Consider the following 22,164-nt stretch of genomic DNA (forward strand, 5'->3'; position numbering starts at 1 on the left):
CTATGGCTAATGTTTATGCCCCAAATGTGGATTGTCCTGATTTTTTTAAGTCCTTATTTACTTCTCTACCTAATCTAAATGAATATAAATTAATAATGGGTGGTGACTTTAATTGTTGTTTAAATCCTTTGATGGACAAATCTATATCTACTTAGACTTTACCTAATAAATCGGCCACTTGTATTAACTCTTTTTTGACTGATAATGGAATTATTGATATTTGGAGATTTCGGCATTCTAAGGACAAAGAGTTTTCATTTTTCTCACATGTTTATCATTCCTACTCGAGAATTGATTGTTTTTTATTGATTCTTGTTTTATTCCATCGGTAATTGGTTGTAATTATGATATTATAGCCATCTCTGACCATGCTCCATTAAAACTTTCTATTAAATTTACGGATACAGCTTTAGTGCTGGACAATGGCGATTTGATTCTACTTTACTGCAAGATCCGGATTTTATTAAATTTATGAAGGAACAGATCGATTTCTTCTTTTCAACTAATTTCACAGATGATATTTCATGCGGAACATTTTGGGACACTTATAAAGCATTTATACATGGACAGATTATCTCCTACTCTGTTGGTCTGAGAAAACGCATCAAGAAGGAAACTCTTTTGTTGGTTGATAAAATTAAGGAGATTGACAAGAAATATTCGATTACTCCTAGTAAGGAGCTTTACAAACAAAGGGTTGAAATTCAAACGGAACATAATTTATTACTTACATCTTTGATTGAAAATCAATTAATGAAAACCAGATCTGATTTTTATATACATAGTGATAAATCGGGTAAACTGTTAGCTAGTTAATTGAAGAATGCTTTGGTTAAATGACAAATTACTAAGATCCATCAGCAGAATGGGGATCTGACAGTTAACCATGATGAGATAAACAAATCATTTCAAGATTTTTATACCTCCCTGTATCATTCCGAATTCCCTCATGATTGTAATACCATGTGTGATTTTCTTGGGAAATTGAATTTTCCAAAATTATCATCAGATGATCTTTCAATATTCGATACTCCTATTACGAATGCAGAAATTAAAGGGGTTATTTCCTCTATGAATTCTGGGAAAGCACCAGGTCCAGATGGGTATACAGTAGAATTTTTTAAATGTTTTTCCGCTACTCTTTCTCCTTGGTTATGCAGGGTTTTTGAAGAAGCAATTAGATTGGGCAATTTGCGACAATCTTTTTATAGAGCTCCCATTTCTTTAATATTGAAGAAAGATAAAGACCCTACTGACTGTGCATCCTATAGACCAATATCTTTATTGAATGTAGATTCCATGATCTTTTCCAAGTTACTGGCATCCAGACTGGAGAAGGTATTACCCCAAATTATTTCGGAAGATCAAAACGGTTTTATTAAAAATCACTATTCTTTTTTCAATGTTAGGAGATTATTGAATATTGTTTATACTCCTTCACATAGCACTTCAGAATGTGTCATTTCATTTGATGCGGAGAAAGCATTTGATAGAGTTGGATGGCCATACTTATTTAATGTGCTTGAGAAGTTTAATTTTCCTCCGACATTCATTTCCTGGATTAAACTGATATACTCCAGTAGCCTCGGTGCTTACTAACAATCAAAGATCTCCCTTTTTTCATTTATTTCAGGGTACAAGGCTGTCCTCATAGTCCATTATTATTTGATATTGCTTTAGAACCCTTGGCAATTGCTATCAGAGAATCACAGAACATTTTTGTCATTAATCGTGGGACAGATATACATAAGTTATCATTATATGCAGATGATTTATTATCATTTATTTCTGATCCTGAGAAATCCATTCCTGCAGTTTTATCATTGTTGGCTCAATTTAGTGATTTTTTCCGTGGTATAAATTAAATCTTAATAAGAGTGAATTGTTTCCTTTAAATAGACAGGTTCCAATTTATGGAAATTTACCTTTTAAATTAGTTAATGACTCTTTTATTTATTTAGGGATTAAAATCACAAAAACTATAAAGACTTATTTAAGGTTAATTTTTTACCCTTAATCGATCTGATTAAATGTTTGTTTACTAAGTGGTCACCACTATCTTTATCTCTGATAGGTCGGATTAATGCTATTAAGATGGTTATTTTACCCAAGTTTTTATATATATAGTTCAAGCGGTACCTATTTTTATTCCGAAATCTTTCTTTGCTAATGTTGATTCAAAAATTTCGTCATATATATGGCAGAATAAAAATCCTAGGTTAGGTAAAATTTATTTACAGAAGGCAAGGAAGGAAGGTGGATTGGCATTGCCTAATTTTAGATTTTATTATTGGGCAGTTAATATCCGATATTTGATAGGTTGGTTAAAGGATTGGGATATACCTTTTAGCCCTCATTGGGTGAACCTGGAAATTAAATCTGTACAAGGATTTGCACTGGGTTCCATTTTGGGGTCTTCTCTTCCCTTCGCTCTCTCTAAATTGCCGAAATGAATTGATAACCCAATAGTTAAACATACTTTACGTATATGGTTTCAATTTCAGAAATTTTTTGGGTTGACTCAGTTTGTTTTAAATATTCCTATTGTATCCAATTGCTTTTTTAATCCTTCTATTATAGACCAAGCTTATTCAGCTTGGAAGACTAAAGGATTTCTATGATTTTCCGAGTTATTTTTAGATAATTGTTTTATGACCTTTGAGCAATTATCTAATAAATATAATTTGCCTAGATTTCATTTTTTTTTAGATATTTACAGATTAGGAATTTCTTAAATACTGTACTTCCTACTTTTCCAAATTTGGCATCTTCAGATATCTTGGAGAATTTGTTTGAAGTAAATCCTTTTCAGAAAGGGCTAATATCAAAACTTTACAATATAATTATGAAGATACGTTCAGAGCTATTTTATAAGACTAAAAATGATTGGGAAAGAGAACTTAACCTTACTATCCCTATTGAGAATTGGGATAAAATTCTTCAATTAGTTAATACATCATCTATATGTGCTAAACATTCATTAATACAGTTTAAAGTTGTGCACAGGGCTATATGTCCAAGGATAAATTGGCTTGTTTTTATTCCTATATAAATCCTATTTTTTGACAGATGTCATTCTGAGATAGCGTCTTTAACTCATATGTTCTGCTCGTGTCCGCTTTTGAAAAAATATTGGAAAGATATTTTTGATATTATCTCTGCGGTATTGAACATTGATTTACAACCACATCCTATTACTGCAATTTTTGGTTTACCAATGATGGACTCACTCCATTTATCCTCTTCCGCTTGTCGAATGATTGCATTTCTTACATTAATGGCTAGAAGATCTATTTTGTTGAATTGGAAAGAAATTAATCCTCCTACTGTATTTCATTGGTTTTCTCAAACTATGTTATGTCTAAGTTTAGAAAAAATTAGAAGTGTTGTATTTGATACTTCTATTAAATTTGAAAAGATATGGAGACCATTTATTCAATATTTTCATATGATGTAACATGACCCTGTTCCAAGCCTATTTGTTTTTCCAGTTTCGATTTTATATATGTTGAGAGGATCAGAGTTGACGACACTGATGATTTTGTATTTTTGTGAACAGCCCTTTTTTCCCATTTTTTCTTTTTCTCTTTTTTCTTTTGCATATTTTTTTTCTTTTTCTTTTTTCTGTTTTTTTAAAAATATATACTATGATATACCTAGGTTTGCCTTGTTTATTTGTATATTGTATCGTTCATGATTTGGGAATACTCATTTATATTGTAATCATTGCTTATGTATTCTTTCATGTTTAGTCGAAATGTGTATGTTTGTAATCCCATTATCTTTGTATTAATTTTATTTTGTTGATATTAATAACAATAATAAAAAGATTGAGAAAGAAAGAAAGGTGGTTAGCCTCCCAGGTGCCAGGGTCCGGGATGTTTCCAGTCGCGTCCAAGATATCCTGCGGTTGGAGGGAGAACAGCCAGAGGTCGTGGTACATATTGGTACCAATGACATAGGTAGGAAAACGGAAGAGGTCCTGAAAGAAGACTACGGGGAGTTAGGAAGGAAGTTGAAAAACAGGACCTCAAAGGTAGCAACCTCGGGATTACTGTGCCATGCGACAGTGAGAACAGGAATAGAATGAGGTGGAGGATAAATGCACAGCTGAGGGATTGGAGCAAGGGGCAGGGATTCAGATCCCTGGATCATTGGGACCTCTTTTGGGATGGGTGTGACCTGTACAAAAAGGACGGGTTGCACTTGAATACCAGGGGGACCAATATCCTGGCGGGCAGGCTTGATAGAGCTGTTGGGGAGGGTATAAACTAGTTTGGCAGGGGGGTGGGAATCAGAATGTGAGTGCAGGGATTAAGGTAGAAGGGGAAGGGCATGATGCTAAGAGCTCTGAGTTGATGAGGAAGGACAGGCAGGGGCCAGAACATAATTGTAGCCAGTTAAAGGGGTTGAAATGTGTCTATTTCAATGCTATCCCTATCTCGCAATTCCTCCGTCTCTGCCACATCTGTTCTCAGGATGAGGCTTTTCATTCCAGGACGAATGAGATGTCTTCCTTTTTTAAACAAAAGGGCTTCCCTTGTTCCACCATCATCTCTTCTCTCAAATGCGTCTTTCCCATTTCCCACACATCTGCCCTCACCCCATCAACCTGCCACCCTACTCAGGATAGGGTTCCCCTTGTCCTCACCTACCACTCCACCAGCCTCTGGGTCCAACGTATAACTCTCCGTAACTTCCACCTCCAACAGGATCCCACCACCAAGCACATCTTCCCCTCACCCCTCTTTCTGCTTTCTGCAGGGATCGCTCCCTACGTGACTCCCTTGTCCATTCATCCCTCCCATCCCTTTCCACTGATCTCCCTCCTGGCACTTATCCTTGTAAACGGAACAAGTGCAACACCTGCTCTTACACTTCCTCCCTCACCACCATTCAGGGCTCCAGACAGTCCTTCCAGGTGAGGCGACACTTCACCTCTGAGTCGGCTGGTGTGGTATACTGCGTCTGGTGCTCCCGATGTGGCCTTTTATATATTAGTGAGACCCGGCGCAGATTGGGGGTCCATTTCGCTGAACACCTATGCTCTGTCTGCCAGAGAAAGCAGGATCTCCCAGTGGTCACACATTTTAATTCCACGTCCCATTCCCATTCTGATATCCATGGCCTCTTCTACTGTCAAGATGAAGCCACACTCAGGTTGAAGGAACAACACCTTGTATACCAGCTGGGTAGGCTCCAAACTTATGGCATGAACATTGACCACTAACTTCCATTAATGCCCCTCCTCCCCTTCTTACCCCATCCCTGATATATTTAGTTTTCTTCCCCCCTCCTCTTTTTTTCTCTCTCTGCCCATCACTCTGCTTGTTCTCCATCTCCCACTGGTGCTCCCCTCCCCCTTTCTTTCTCCCTAGGCCTCCCGTCCCATGATCCTTTCCCTTCTACAGCTCTGTATCCCTTTTGCCAATCACCTTTCCAGCTCTCAACTTCACCCCACCCCCTGCAGTCTTCTCCTGTCATTTCACATTTCCCCCTCCCCTCCTACTTTCAAATCTCTTACTATCTTTCCTTTCAGTTAGTCCTGATGAAGGGTCTCGGCCCGAAACGTCGACAGTGCTTCTTCCTATAAATGCTGCCTGGCCTGCTGTGTTCCACTAGCTTTTTGTGTGTGTTGCTCTACCCGCTGCCTGCTAGTCCTTGCACCATCCCTTCCCTCCTATAATGCTGGCTAGCTCCCCTCTCTCTTCCAGTCCATATGAAGACGACTGATCCAAAACATTGATTGTTTGTTTCTCTCCACAGGTGCCACCTGAGCCACTGAGTTGCTCCAGTATTTTAAATGTTGCTAAAGGTTCAGATTAATTTATTGTCATGTACTCCTAGAAGCAATGAAATTTCTTGCTTGCATGAACTCATCAAATTCCTAGAGAAGGCGATGTATAAAGAAACAAAATAGAAAGAAAAATTCCTGAAAATATGGGAACTGGCTACAACATACATCTGTTTTCAATACACAGCTCTCCTCTTCCATCTTAGATACATTTCTCTTTATCTTTGTTTTCAGTAGCTAAATAAATAATTACCTATTTATTATGATAGTTGGATTGGAAGTAACAACATCTGTTTTAGTACCCACATCTTTCTTATAATCAACAAGAGGAGGCAGATTACACCTGCAAGCAAATACATAAAAATGTAATTAATTATACATCGTTTTAACTCGCCACTTGTATGTACATCATGAAAAACAACAAGTTAATGGGAAAAAATAAAATAAGCATAAATTTTTTATCAGACTAGCTAAGATGACGGATGTGATAGATTGTAATTAAAATTACTTAACAATAAAGGACTCAAATTTTGTAATGAAATCATCATTAACACCATATCAATCATTGAATTGGCAATAGGCCTTAAAAAATTCTAGTCAGAGGTGATTTTCAAAGCAAATGATTATCTCCAGTAGGCCAACGTTTCTGAAGCAAATGAAAACCATATTCTGATTCATACCTGAATACAAAGTTTGCCCGATCTATTTCTGTTCCACAACTGCTGTTTGCCAAAATTCCAGCATTTCCAACAACAGAGCAGTGCTTAAGCTTTTTAAACGGTACTGTCTAAACAAAATCAGTGACATTGAATTAGAATCTCTTACAATTCTATCATTTCTTAAATTTTGCGGAAAATTGAATTTGCATAGTCAATCTCATGGGATTATTTTACAGTATATTTAAAGGAGAAAATACTAGGGTGAGGATGTAGGAAAATGTCAATTATCCTCATTATGTTTTAAAACTCCTTTCAGAGGAAAAAAAAAACAAGACAAAAAAATCTACAAATGATCTGAATGTAGTTTAAAATAATTGTATTTGAAACAAGTTTTGTAGGTTATTAACGATGTCCTTGTATTCAATGCTGTGAGGTCAGAGTTGCAGCAGTGAAGCAGTCCTCACAATTAAAATATTTAACTTAGACAGTGACAGTGAAGTGTTCTTTTCTACAAGTGGATAATGAGTTTTTAAAATGTGATCCAAGACATACATGTACTGTGGAGATGGGAATTTCACAAAATAATTATATAATACATTGAATTTATTGCATGCTACTACAGATGGGAAGTGAATAAAATGTATGCAATGGATTCAATTGTGGCTTCAGCTGCAACTCCAACCAGAGCACTTTTCCCCTCTGACAACAGAGAGATATCTACACACTTACCCAATGGATTACATACTTAAAAATTATCAAATAAGAAAGAGTGAAAGTGAAGTGGAAGGAATCAGTAAGATCTACTGCAAGTATATAAAATAGAATAATGATTTTGTATACACATATACAGAAGTATACAAAAACATAACCACTCAGACCATGAGTGGTATTATTAATGGGAAATAATTTAGTATTAGTATATTATATTTAGTGTTAAACTAAATCGCTCCAGAGTAAACATTGAATGACAGAATTCTTTGTACTTTCTTATCCAGAACCCCTTTCTGATATATCTCCTACAGCTTTCCAAGGGGACAAAGTAAATTAATTCCTTTCCTACACTCATGGCTGACATGCCCTTCCATATTTGGGAATCAGTGTGCATCTTCCTATAACTAATTTTGTGTGGGATTCGACTCTCATTCTGCAACACTGGAGAGGAAGAGAAAATTCACTGAATGAAGCAATGGGGTTGAACAATAGAGAAGGCAAAAGGTTTCTATCAGAGCTTTCCATTTCATGTCCCTGTCCCGCATTTCCTGTCAACTGTGGAACAGGTAGCTGCAGATGGTTTAAATACTTATTCATTCACACAATGAGGCTCCTCTGGTTAGCATTTACCATCTGTCATGTTAATCATCTCTTTAGAATTGCACTTCAAAAGGCAAATAATAACCAGTGTGAAGCAATTTAACAGGACACTCTTTATGAAAAGCAATGCTTGGTTCAATAACACAAAAAAAGTCTAAGTATTGTGTTAATAATTATGAAATAACAGTCATTACTAATAACTGTTGGTCCTTTCTCTCACTTTCTCGTGGCACTAGACAGCGATGTCCATTAAGTTCTTTATTATTTAATCTTGTATTGGAGCCTTTAGCTATAACATTACGTGAAGCTAAAAATATTCATGGTATCTCTATTAATGGATCTATAAGATTTCTCTTTATGCAGATGATCTTTTGTTTTTTTATTTCAAATCTTGAGGAATCAATTCCTAATCTTTTGGAAACACTTAAAGTGTTTGGTAAATTTTCAGGATATAAACTTAACCTGAATAAAAGTGAATTGTTTCCATTAATTGCTCATGTTAGTACATATAATGGTATTCCTTTTAGAATTGTTAATACATTTAGGTATTTAGGTATTATAATTACTAAAAATATAAAGATCTCTATAAAGCGAATGTAGTTCCTTTAATGGGCTCCATGAAACAATTATTTTCTAGATGGAATCCACTTTTTCACTTTAATACTTTAATACTTCAATACTTTAACACTTTAATACTTTAACACTTTAATACTTTAACACTTTAATACTTTAACACTTTAATACTTTAACACTTTAATACTTTAACACTTTAACACTTTAACACTTTAACACTTTAACACTTTAATACTTTAATACTTTAACACTTTAATCCACTTTAACACTTTAATCCACTTTAACACTTTAATCCACTTTAACACTTTAATCCACTTTAACACTTTAATCCACTTTAATAGGTCATATTCATGCTGTGAATATGATGATTCTACCTAGATTTTTATATATTTTCCAAGATATACTTATCTTTTTAACTAAAACATTTTTCGATCAAATTGACTCCCTTATTTCTTTTATTTGCAACAATAAGAGCCCTAGAATGAATAAGTATCATTTACAAAAATTTAAAAAAGATGGTGGACTTGCACTTCCTAATTTAAGACTGTATTATTGGGCTGTGAATATTAGACAATTATGTTTTTGGTTATATTGGCTTGATAAGAGCCAAAAACCATTATGGGTTGATTCGGAATTAAAAGCTGTTAAACAATTTCACCTAACTTCAATTTTAGGAGCTCCATTACCTTACAGCTCTCTAAAATTCCAAATGTAAATCACTATCCGGTTATTAAACAATCTCTATGGATTTGGTTTCAGTTCTGTAATTCTTTTAATTGTAAGCAATTTAAATTACCTAGTTTTTTATATCAAAACTTTTTATTTAAACCTTCAACAACTGACCCCATTTTTCTTTTATGGAAAAATAAAGGAATTCATTCTTTTACAGATTTATTTTGTGATGGTCAATTGATGACTTTTGAGGAGTTAATTAATAAATTTTCTCTCATTCATACACATTTTTTTTGCAATATTTTCAGGTTGGACATTTTTTACAACAATATTTACCTAAGTTTCCATATTTACAAGAATCTGATTTGTTGGAATTCAATTACCATTTTGAAATTGAATCCCTTAGTGAAAGGTTCCATTAGCAGAATTTATAATTTACTTTCGTTACAAAAAGAGAACCTATCACTAAAGATTAAACAAGATTGGGAGAGAGAACTTAATATGACCTTTGTTAATGAAGATTGGCTTTGAGTTTTGAAAAACAAATTCTTCTTTATGTGCCAACTATTGTTTATTCAATTTAAAATTGTACCCCGTTATTACTTAATAAATGAAAGACTATCTAAAGTATTTCCTAGTATAGATAACTATTGCAATAGATCTAAAACTGAAGTAGCTACTTTGTCATATATGTTCTGGTCATGTTCTTCATTAAAATTGTTTTCAAAATCTTTATTTTCTACAATTTCCAAAGCTTTGAAAATTAATTTGCAACCTAATAGATTGACTGTTCTGTTTGGAATAGTTCCGCATCATATTCAGGGTATCTCATTATCAGATCAACATGCAATTGCATTTGTTACAATGCTGGAAAGAAGAGCTATTTTATTAAAATGGAAGGATATTTCTTCCCCTACATTAATTGAATAGTTTTCTCAAGTGATGTTATGTCTTAGTTTGGAAAAAATTAGTAGAACTTTTGATCCTTGATTTGATTTTGAGAGAAGATGGGGTTCTTTTGCCAAATATTATTATTTAATTTGAATTAAGTTATATGGTTTCCTTCCAACTTAATTTTTTTTTATAAATATGAAATGACAGTTGATGACTTTTTTATATATTTAGATGATGGTGAAAACGGATTGCTGTGTTCTCTCTCTCTCTCTCATTTTTTTTCCATTTTTATATTTCAAGATCAGTTTTTTCTCTTCAGCTTTATTAATTGTATATGTATTAATCTGTTAAAGATTTGTATTATTTTATAGCTGTTGATGATTATGTACCAATAAAAAGACTCTGAAAATAAAGTCATTGGTTAAATGCACCATAATCTTCCCTGGGTATTTTTAGTAGCCAATTTCTTTATGCTTAAGTCAAATTGCTGGCTTCCTTCCATGCAGAATGGTCTTGAATTGAAAGTGAAATGTTAATATTCCTTACCCAACATGACTATCATTAAATTCTCTCTGCAAGGTTCCTATTAAAGATCCTTGATACTTACACCTGCTGAGATGGCAGAACCTGTTGGACTGGAAACATTTTGTTTTAGAAAATTAACGTGAACAGACGTGGGTGAAAACATAGCAGATGGAATAAGGAGATATGTGAAATCATCCACCATATCACACAGAACACAAAACATTGACCTATTTGGAAATGTTTGTCTTTAAAGGTACCTTGGTGTCCTTGTGTACGCACACTGTTAAAAGTTAATGTGACGATACAGCAACCAATTTGTAAAGCAGATTGTTTGCTGGTCTTTATTACTATGTGATTTAAGAACAGGAACAATGTTGTCTTACATTTGCTGATTCCTCATCTGGAATATCATTTATAGTTTTAGTCACATGCCTTTAAAAGGGATGTACTTGATGTGGAGGGTGTGCAGTTAATATTCCTTTAACTTAATTGTCTTTTTGCTGTACGAGGAGTGATTGCACAGATTAAGCTTTGTTTTTTCTCCAGAGTTTAAAAGAACGAGAGTAGAATTAATTGAAGACTAAAATAATTCTACTGGACCTGACAGGTTTGATGGATTCAGGGCTTTTCCACTGGAAAGTAATCAAATGTTATTCTTAGGACTAAGATGAGTAGAAATTTTTTTGTTTGCTGATTATTTATCATTTCCTATGGCTATGGAGCCTCAGTCATCAACTTCACTCAAAAGAATACATTTCTGAATACTAACAGATATGGGGATAAGGTGTGAGAATGGAGCTGAGGAAGAAGGTCTGCCATGATGTGTAGTGGTGCTGCCTCAGATGGTCAAACAACCAACTTCTGGTTCTTTGGTTATGTTCCTGTGCTCTCTTGACATTCCATGGCATTTGCATCACAGAATTTCCCGTCATCAACATAATACTGCTCATACTGTTCGCCATTGACCAGATATTTACTCGGATCATCTAGAACTGGAGAATCCTTTGCCCACCTCCATTTAATTTAACCAGAACTTGAATTGCCAAGAGCTGTGCATTAGTGCTGCCAAAAGATTTTACTAAATGGAAAACAAACACTATTTTATGATAAAATACTTTGAGGTTATGTGGTTACAGTAACCTTAAAACAGTAGCTGACACTAGGATAGCCTTCCCTTTCCCTGTCTGCTACAAGACGAATATTTGCCTCCCCAAGACGTTAATTCATGAATGACTCCAATGATAGGTAAGGATTCTTTTCCATTCAGCAGTGTTTCAGTCGCTGCCATTTAATACTTTTAAGATAAAAATACTCATTAATAGAAGTAGCCATAAACACTAAACATTGCATATCTTTCTTTGATCTAAAGTTAGTTTTCTACTGCTTCTCATTTGCCACTGTCAACAACAGTACTTCAGCACTCTTCTCCTTTTCTACTAGTAGCTGAACTAGATGTTTGATTCAGTTTTCATGCAATAGTGTTAATTTTAAATTGCATTCCAGATATTTAAACTCTATTCCTGTTGTTTCATGAACCTACTCTTCATTGTTGAACCAAGATATTGAGCTGAAATGCTATATGTACACATGAGATAAAACTGCATCAAAAGTTAGTGCCACAATAAAAATACCCGGCACAGAACATAGCAGATTGGAATAAACAGACAGTTGACCAGCTAACAGGAAACAGTCATTACATCAGGTCTTTCCTGGTTGACAAGACCTGACAAGTGGTGAGTTATAGCTATAGATAATCAATGTAAATACTGTAGTTTGGATAAAGGAATGAAACATATGTTCGCTAAATATGCTATTGACATTAAGTATCAGAGTAAATTGTGATAGAGGATGAAAGCAGCCTACTAAGAAAAACAGGTTTAGTGAATAAATACTTGGCGAATACTGTATATTCTAGGACAATGTGAAATTTTCCATTTTGGTGTAATCTATGAGGTAAGAGATTACAGTGTTCCAAGATGTAGAAGGATCAAAATGTCCCAGTGCATAATTTGTAACAGACTATAACAGGAAAAGAAAGTAATTAGGAAACTTAACACAGGTACATCTTCATAAAAGTCACCTCGAACTGATAAGCTCAGTTCTAAGTCCCAAGGATGACATTACGTTAGGCATCATTGGAACGATATAGAAGTCCCACAGTCTGCATTTGATTTCTCCACAACAGCAGCACCAAATGGAATAAGTTCAACTCGAAGAAATACAAATTAATTGTTGCTTCACTTTTAAGGACTGTTAGGAGCCATGGGAAAGGATGAGGGAGAGAGCAAGAGTTTCATCTCCAGTATTTGTGAAAATGCTGTGAGAAGTGGAATGGTTCGTAAATTGGAAAAAAATGAACTATGGAGTTGTGAACCTTCTGTAGTATTCAAGATTTTTTAAAATGCAGCGCATCTTACACTTACTCTTAATTCATGTATACGCGAGTAAACTATCACCTACCTTAGGAAGTAGATTGACAACATCTTCTGTAATTTTAAAAGTTCTTCGAGGTTCTGCACTATACTTGATATTTGTTCCCAATGGTGAATTGTCCTGAGTGACAATAAAACTTTGACTTGCATTGCAGCATTTCTGCAGCTGCGACCTGGAAGAGAAAACATTGAATTATAGAATCAAAGCACAGAACTGGGCCTTCTTGCCCCACCTCACCCAAGCCAAACATTCATCTCTCTGTGTGTAAAACTACCCATCAGTTCTCATTTCAATGCCTTTCCTCTCACCTTGAACCTGTGTCCTCTAATTCTATACTTTTCTCCTCTGGGAAAAAAGTACTTGTGACCATTTATTCTATTTATATCAACCATGATGCCTGTCTCTACTAATCGTTAGACCTTTTTCCAACCCCTTTTTTACAGCTGCGCAGACCAACCATTGCTCTGAGCAGAAACATTTTTACATGGTCTAAAATCTATACTCCATTTTAGTAAAACATTATAGAAAAGAAAGTTTCTGCTATGTGGCAACAAGCACTATGTATGGGAGAGTGTTTCAGTGACTGCCTGGCTTAACACCCCTCCATCTTAGGAAGAACAGTGCCTGCATTCCTCTCCACCTTTCTTATCCAAGTATCTGCATCAATCCATACATCTGTCCAAATGCTTCCTAAAGATTGTAATAGTATCTACGTCTACCTGTCTCTCTGGCTGCTCATCTGAAATATTCAGCAATCACTATGAAAAACTTAGCTCTCAGATCTCCTTTAAATTCCTCCCCTCCTCCTTTACACTCTTGCCTTCTAGTCCTAGTATCCCCTGCCCTGGGAAAATTATTCTACTTGCATCTATGCCCTTGTAATTTGATAAATCTCTGTAAGCTTACTCCCACAAACACAACACTCCAGTGAGAATAAACCCAATCTGTCCAACCACTCATTTCAACTACAGACTTGCATTACAAACAACATCTGGTCTACCACTTCCACACTGACTCACATGCCACCACATCTTTACTGTAGCCTGTTGAACAGAATTGTATATACTACACTATGTGTGCTCTCACTAACATTTTGTACAACTGCAACATAATATCATTACATGTGTAAGGTTACACTATACACTGTTCAGTTTTCCATTTGGTAACACCATCACTTCTGAGTCAGGAAATTATAGATTCCATGTCCAGTCAAGATTTCAGTCAAAGCTAAGGCAACCACTCATTGCAATATTTGCTGGGATATTGACTATCAGATCTCTCCCTTGTGAATGAATTGTTTTAATGTCCAATTTACAGGAACCAGCTTCCTGAGTAATTCTGTGCAGATCTCATGAATTCCGCTTGCTCCTTTTAAAATTATTTTATTTAATAAAGAATTTTTATATTACAAAGATCATAAGATGGGAAGCATAATTAGGCCATCCAACCAAGAGTATCTGCTCTGTCTTTCAATCATGTCCGATTATTTTTTTTGTCATAGTCATGAAATATTTCAGCATAACAGCTCCTTTGGCCCATCTAGCCCGTGCCAAACCATTTAAACTGCCTAGTTCCATTGACCTATATCTGGTCTCTTAATTATTGAAACTGAACCTGCATTCTCCATTTGCACTGGCAGCTTACTCCACCCACTCACCGCCCTCTGAGTGAAGATGTTTCCCCTGATGTTCCCCTTAAACATTTCACCTTTCACCCTTAACCCATGACCTCCAGTTTTAGTCTCAGCCAACCACAGTTGAAAAAAGCCTGCTTGCATTTACACTACCTATATCCTTCATAATTTTGTATACCACTATCAAATCTCCTCTCAGACTTCTACATTCTAGGGGATAAAGTTCTAACCTATTCAATCTTTCTTTACAACTCAGATCCTCCAGACCTGGCAACATGCCTGTAAATTTTTTCCGTACTCTTTCAATCTAATTTATATCTTTCCCGTAGGCAGATGATCATAAATGGACACAATACTCAAAATTAAGACTCAACAACATCTTATACAACTTTAACATAACATCTCAAATCCTGGACTCAATTCTTTGATCTATGAAGACTAACGTGACAAAAGCCTTCTGTACAACACTATCTAGCTGTGACCCCACTTCAATGAATTATGAAACTTTATTCCTTAATTCATTTGTTTTACCACACCCCTCAGTGCCCTACTGCTCACTATGTAAGACCTACCCTGGTTGGTCCTCCCAACTGCCATACCTCACACTTGCCTGCATTAAATTCCATCTGGCATTTTTCAATCCATTTTCCCAGCTGGTCCAGATCCTGCTGCAAGCTTTGATAGTCTTATTTGCTGTTCATTTTACCCCCAATCTTGATGTCATCCAGTTAGCCACATTATCATCCAGATCATTGATAAAGATGACAAACAATAATGGACCCAGCACCGATCCTTGTGACACTCCATTAGTCACAGGGTTTCAGTCAAACAGGCAACCATAAACTACCACTCTGGCTTCTCCCACAAAGACAATGTCTAGTCCGATTTGCAGCTCATCTTGAATGCCAAGTGACCGAATCTCATGACTAACCTCACGAGTGGGAACTTGTCAAATGACTTGCTGAAGTCTACTGCCTTGTATTCATTAACTTTCCTGGTAACTACCACAAAAATCCCTCTATGATTGGTTGGGCATGACCTTCATGCACAAAACCATATTGACTATCCCCAATCAATCCCATAAAACCATAAGATGTATGAGCAGTAATAGGCCATTTGCCCATTGAGTCTGCTCTTCCCAAGAACTTTCTCCTGAGAAATGTCAACCTCACACACTTCTGCCCTGACACTCTTGAACTGTCTATCCAAATACACATATATCCGGTCTCTTAAAATACCTTCCAATAACTTTTCCACCGCTAATGTCAGGCTCACTGGCATATAATATCATGATTTATTCTTACAGCCTTTTGTTGTTATGAGTGATGAGAAAACCATGGGGAGATGGCGTCCAGAGTTGACACGCGCCCCCCCCCCACCCCATGAACTATGCTGCTAACAAGAGAGAGATAAAGAGGGGGAGAGGCGTCATGCTACACATGCTGAAGATGAGAGAGACACAAGGATTTTAAATTATGGCTTCTTTGCTGATTATTGACTTTACTTCCAAGGACTTTGCCTGCTTGTGTGAATCCTTGCTGACACAGCAGAGTGATGCCAGGTGTCTGCTGATACAGGAGGGAGTGGCCAGTTTGATGGACCTGATCAGTTGATGGATGGTTGGTACCCCGGCAGCGGAGATAAAAGACAAGTCTGCTGAGACACAGGCAGACATGCCACTGGACACTGAATGAGTGTTGTGCACCCACAGGAAGGTGGAGGCTTGGAGGATCGATTTGGGGGGAATTGGTCAGAGGCTCACAGTGTGTGAAACCAGGCCAGTGGTGGCTTGTGTGTGTGTCCACCCATGCCTAGGTGACGAGCCCACCATTGAAGAACGGTCTGGCTTGGAATGGAGGGGTCATAATCGTGACCACAATGGTACAACGGAACAAGAAGACTACGGAAGGTTTGCCTGCTGCAGCTGCTCACCTCTCTCTCTCCAACATCACAACAGCAACTATCTCAACCCAAACTGAACTGAACTGAACTCTGCATTATCTTCAGACTATTCATTTACCCCTAGACTACGACAGAGCTTGGTTTTGATTCTTATTCCTACACTTCTGTATTTATCATTGTTAACCTATTTTATATGTATATTTGCATTTTTGATATTGTATTACTTAGTTTGCTAATAAACACCTTTAGTTAGAGTACCACCAGACTCCAACGTATCATCCCATTTCTGCTGGTTTGGTAACCCAGTCACAGGGTATGTGACATTGTAAACAGAGGAACAACATTAACTATTGTCCTATCCTCCGATATTGCATCTGTTGCCTAGGATGATTTAAGTATGCAATTTTTGCACTTGCCTCCACAGGATCCAAGGGAACACCTTCTCAGGCCATGAGGATCTGTCCACCTTGATTGCTTCAAGACAGCAAACATCTCCTCTTCTGTAATCCGCATAGGGTCCATGGCTGTACTACTACTTTACCTCCCTTCTATAGAGTCTGTGTCAAGCTTCCGAGGAAATACTGTTACCCAGAAAGAACTACAGTCTACAAATCAGTAAGCTTAAATGATTCAAGGACAGTGGAAGCAGACAGGGTGTTTACCTTTGTTCTTGCCATTAGGAAGGAGATAGAAGCTGCCATTTTATGAAGGAACTCTGTGTTCTCCCTGTTGTGAGCTAAAGTCTCTTGGCTTGATCACTGTTTTAAAGTTGACATGATTACGCTCCAGGTAATGTGCTGAACTAGGGATAATTTCCAAATAAGAAGTGAGGTGTTCTTTAGTTGGAAATAACATGCAGGTTTTTAACTTTTGGGGTCTGTATTTGCCCTGCGTGCTTCAATCTGTTTGCTGATTGAGAAGAAAGAGCCATAAATTACCAATTGCTGCCTTCTGGGAAGAGGGCAATAAATGGATGCTGGCTTGAAGCAGAGCCAATAGAAAGGTGTTAAAGTTCAGACACATAACCTATATCCAATGTCACTGGAATGTAATATTTCAACTGGTGAGAAATGGATAAAAAAGCAGAGGTTTTCTGATAAAAGATAGAGATGACTCTGTAGGAGATTCAACATCGTGGATATGAGGAGCTCCAAGGACGTGGAGATTCGAGACGGGACTACGAGGAACATATGGTCAGCAGCAAAGAATTCTTTTAACTGGTATTACCCTTAATAGTCGTTGACTGCTCATGGAAGGATAGGAAAACTTAGTAGGTCTGCACACAGGTATTCAGTTGTGTAAGTTCACGTGTTCTTCCATGGAAACAATACAGGTATTTGTTGGTAATTACAGAATCTCACTGTGCCTCCTTGATTATTATAACAAGGGGCAGTTCTTGTAACAAAACAGATGCAAGAAATCAATCTAAGTTCTCCCACATCTCATTCTCTCCAGCATAAATTATCTTTCTGATCTGCCAGTGAACTTTATTTTGTCCCTTGCAATTCTTTTGCTCTTAACATAGATGTAGAATCTCTTAGGTTTCTCCTTCATCATGTCTGCTGCAGCAACCTCATGCATTCTTTTAGCCTTCCTGATTCCTTTCTAAAGTGTTCTCTTGCATTTTGTATACTATGCAAGTTCCTCATTTGTTCCTACCTGCCTAGACCTGCTATGCACCTGTTTTTTTCTTAAACAGGGCCTCAATATCTCTTGAAATCAAGGTTCTCGAAACCAGTTATACTTGTCTTTTATTGTGAAAGGCACATATAAGTTTCGTACACTCAAAATCTGATTAGAAGCCTCCCATTTTCAACCCCTTTTTCCAGCTTTCTCCCATAAACCATAATCCCTTACTAATTAAGAATCCATTAATCTCTACCTAAAATACACACTTTGATTTGGCCTCCATAGCCCACTGTGGCAACATGTTCCATGGATTGAGCAACTCCTGGCTGAAAAGATCCCTCCTGAACTCGGTTCTAAAGGGATATCACTACTTTAAAGAAGCATCACATAATATTGTTTGTAAGACACGTGGAGAATAGTCTTGTAGTAACTCAGACAAACACTGGATGATTAATCTATCATTCTGCTCATCTATTCCCTATTTTTCCTGAAACAAAGCAGGTTGGGGGGTGACCTTATGAAAGTTTATAAAACTATGTGAAGCAAAGGTAAGGTGGATAGCCATAGCCTTAAACTAAAGGACATAGGTTTATGATAAAAGGAGAAATATTTAAAGGGATCCTGAAAAGCAAGATTTTCCACTCTGAGAATGGATGCCAGAGGAAGTGATAGGTATAATTACAGAGACATTTTCAGGTACATGGGTCAGAAAGTTTTAGAGGAACATGTTCCAAACGCAGGAAAATGTGATTAGCTGAGATAGGCACCTTAGTCGGGAGGAATATGTTGCATTGAAGGTCCTTTTCTCATGCTCTGTGATTCTATGAGCTGTCTTTGGGATGTGAGGTGAAAGTGAAGCACCAGAAATAAATCCACCATTCTCTTTCATGAATATTTTAGATGCAGTTCAGTTATACTTCAGCAATACTAAACTTTGCAAATTACCTCAAATTCTTCTGCTCTTCTGTATTCTTCACCCACTTGCAATTCTGAAGTTGCTTGAACAGTTTAATAAAATCATCCTCAGTAAACCTAAGAGCATAAAATTAAATCATGTAGAGCTGAAAGGTTTGCAAATTCTCATGATATAAGCAGCATGCAAACTGCATGCAATCTTCAAATAGATTTGAAGACTGGAACTACGTAGGTCAAGTGTGTTGCTAAATAAATAAATGAAGAACATCTATTGATTAACTAGTTGAAGCCAGCCTGCACCACATACATAGGAGTGGTTGGCAGATTTCAGTGAGAGCACCTCTAATAAAGTGCAGACATCTCACTGAGTGTTCTTCACTGAGCTCTAGATGGGAAAATTGTTCCTACCATCTTGATTATTCACGTCAACTATCAAGCACACATTTACACTAATCATATAGTGACCACCACTCTCTGATAGGCTGAGAGGTCAATCAGATCTGAAGAAAGAGTCAGTATCTAACTCAAATAATTACAACATCAAATAAGTCAGGTAACTGTGCCACAAAGGAGGTTTTGTGACCAAGCCTCAAATTTCACCATGACATGAAAATACAAAATAACTTCATGAACTTTTAAAAAAATCAAGCAATAAGATAAACAAAATTTCACAGAAGGAATTGCCCATATCCAGGAACAGATAGCAATGGACTTTGCTCAAACCAAAGGAAATTAGTGGAGTAATGAAACCACACAATGACACATCCGTCTATTGTAAATCTGTCTGCTTAAATCTATTTTCTTCACTAAAACATTGCAGTCATCTATGAGTAATAGTTACAAATCTCAAGAAGAAGTAACAATTTGCTGAGCTGCTCAGGCATTGTGTGTGTGTTGCATAACTATAGTTATACCAAGTGTAAATTCATGTCTGACAACTTTGGAAATGTCCAACTTATTACTGGAGTGAAGTTCATTCATCAAACAACAAAATGCAGGTAGTATTTCCCATCAAAATAGCTTTTAGTATAATGGTCAAAACAGTAATCTGGCTGACTTCCAAAAGACTATAAAAAATAGGAGCAGAGTTTGGCCATTTAGCTCATCGAGTCTGCTCCACCGTTCCATCATGGCTGATCTCTGACCTCTGGGTCCTGTCTTCATGAGCCCGCCTGGGGGTGTGGGAAGGCATAATCCTCAGGCCCTCGACTTATACTCTGGGTCTTAAGGTGGCCTATCCAAAGTCGTAGCTCTTCAAACTTACTATTAATTTCTAATCCCACTCCTGACACCAATGTGGCGTGAACTTGGTCCATAATGATTGAGGAAGAACCTCATTAAACTCAAAGACTATGTTTATTGTGATGAACACAAAAACAGACTGGGCGCTATGACCCAGGGAGAGAACCCACTCAGTCACATACAGATGGGGGAGGTGATTGTTTCACACCCCAGTTACAGTGAGGGTGATCCACAAACACGTGTATGAACAACTGTATAACGCATATATGTCAAACTCAAGGCCTGCGGTGGAATTATCTTTGGCCCGTGAGATAACATCTAATTACTATTAAAGCTGGTCCCAGTAATCAAAGCGCCTAAGGCGTATGATATGGCTAATGCTGAGTTTATTCAGGTACCAGGTTTTCAGGGCTTTTAGTGTTTATTCGGCAGTCTTGCTCGGCAGTCTTCTTCATAAGAAACGGAATTTGTAAAGTGAAACACTTTGTAGTTATAGCAGAGACTGAGACACATGAGAGCAGGCTGAAAAAACGGAGGCAACGAAAGCTGCGTTTGCACGTGTCCGACTGATCCGGCCCGCATGAAGCTGCATTTTGTTCAATCTGGCCCGTGACCTAAAATGAGTTTGACACCTGGTATAATGCATGCAAAAATGTAACAATAAATGAACTTGAGCATCCCACCATAATTCCACAAAAGTACTTTAACACAATAACAATAAAAGGCACTGGTTATTAGGAATGTTGGGGCAGGCTGTTGACCACACTCTCCGCCCCCCCATCTCCTAGAGCATCACAATATATATGTCTATTAAATACTTCTGTTTATTAAAATAATAGTGCAAAATATTTGAAACAAAAAGTAGTGAGGTAGTATTCATGGGTTCAATGACCATTTATAAATTGGTGGCAGAGAGGAAGAAGTTGTTTCTGAATCGCTGAGTGTGTGCCGTCAGGCTCCTGTACCTTCTTCTTGATGGTAACAGTGTGAAGAGGGCATGTCCTGGGTGGTGGGGATCCTTAACGATGGACACTGCCTCCCAAAGGCACCACTCTTTGAAGATGCGTTGAATAGTACAGAGGCTGGAACCCATGATGGAACTGACTAATTTTACAAGTATCTGCAACTTATTTTGATCTTGAGCAGTACCCTCCCCCCAACACGAGACAGTGATACAGCCAGTCAGAATGCTCTCCATGATACACTTGTAGAAGCTTTCGAGTGTTTTAGTTGACAAACCAAATCTCTTCAAACTCTTAATGAAATATAGCACTGTCTTGACTCCTTTATAGTTCCATCCACATATTGCATCCAGTTTAGGTCCTCAGAGATATTGACATCCAGGAACTTGAAATTGCTCAGCGTCGCCACTTCTGATCCCTCTATGAGGATTGGTTTGTGTTCCCTCGTCATACCATTCCTGAAGTCTACAATCAGCTCTTTGGTCTTGTGGATGTTGATGCTGTGACATCACTCAACTAACTGGCATATCTCACTCCTTTACGTCTTTTTGGCACCATTTGAGATCCTTCCAACAATCATTCTATCATCAGCAAATGTATTGATGCTGTTTGAGCAGTGCCCAACCACTCAGTCATGGGTGTAGAGACAGTGGGCTAAGCACTAAGAATTCCAACAGATTTTTCTAGCAAAAGGAAACCATGCTGACCTTTTCAATATGGCACAGAGCTTAAATCCACTCACTCTTGTACCCAGGCTCTGCCACATCAATATGCTTTTGGGCCTGGGCCTGACAGCCTCAATTTTGCCCCTACCTTACCTTCCAATTCTGGCCCAGAGCTTAAATTGGTCTAATATTGGCTTGATCCTCACTCTCAGGCCCTGCCTTGCCTTGCCTCGCCTCAGATGCGCTGCTTCAAATCTGCGCCGACTGCCCCAGTAATGGCCATGTATTGGTTGGTTCCTCTTTCTCAGGCTTTGGCCCTGCCACCTTGATTCATGAGACATATACACAGAACACA

General features: G+C 37.3%; 1 protein-coding gene across 1 annotated transcript in view; it reads right to left on the reverse strand.

Annotated features, from left to right (window-relative positions):
- The window catches only part of LOC132395141 (alpha-2,8-sialyltransferase 8F-like), a 150,385-nt gene that overhangs the window by 45,269 nt on the left and 82,952 nt on the right, over window positions 1-22,164 (reverse strand). Inside the window, exons 3-6 of the mRNA XM_059971441.1 lie at window positions 18,971-19,057; window positions 12,889-13,033; window positions 6,475-6,581; window positions 6,048-6,137 (exon numbers count right to left, since the gene is read on the reverse strand). Of these exons, the coding sequence (XP_059827424.1) occupies window positions 6,048-6,137; window positions 6,475-6,581; window positions 12,889-13,033; window positions 18,971-19,057 (429 nt within the window). The remainder of the gene's footprint in view (window positions 1-6,047; window positions 6,138-6,474; window positions 6,582-12,888; window positions 13,034-18,970; window positions 19,058-22,164) is intronic.

The sequence above is a fragment of the Hypanus sabinus genome, chromosome 6, assembly GCF_030144855.1.
Source record: "Hypanus sabinus isolate sHypSab1 chromosome 6, sHypSab1.hap1, whole genome shotgun sequence".
Lineage (NCBI taxonomy): Eukaryota > Metazoa > Chordata > Chondrichthyes > Myliobatiformes > Dasyatidae > Hypanus > Hypanus sabinus.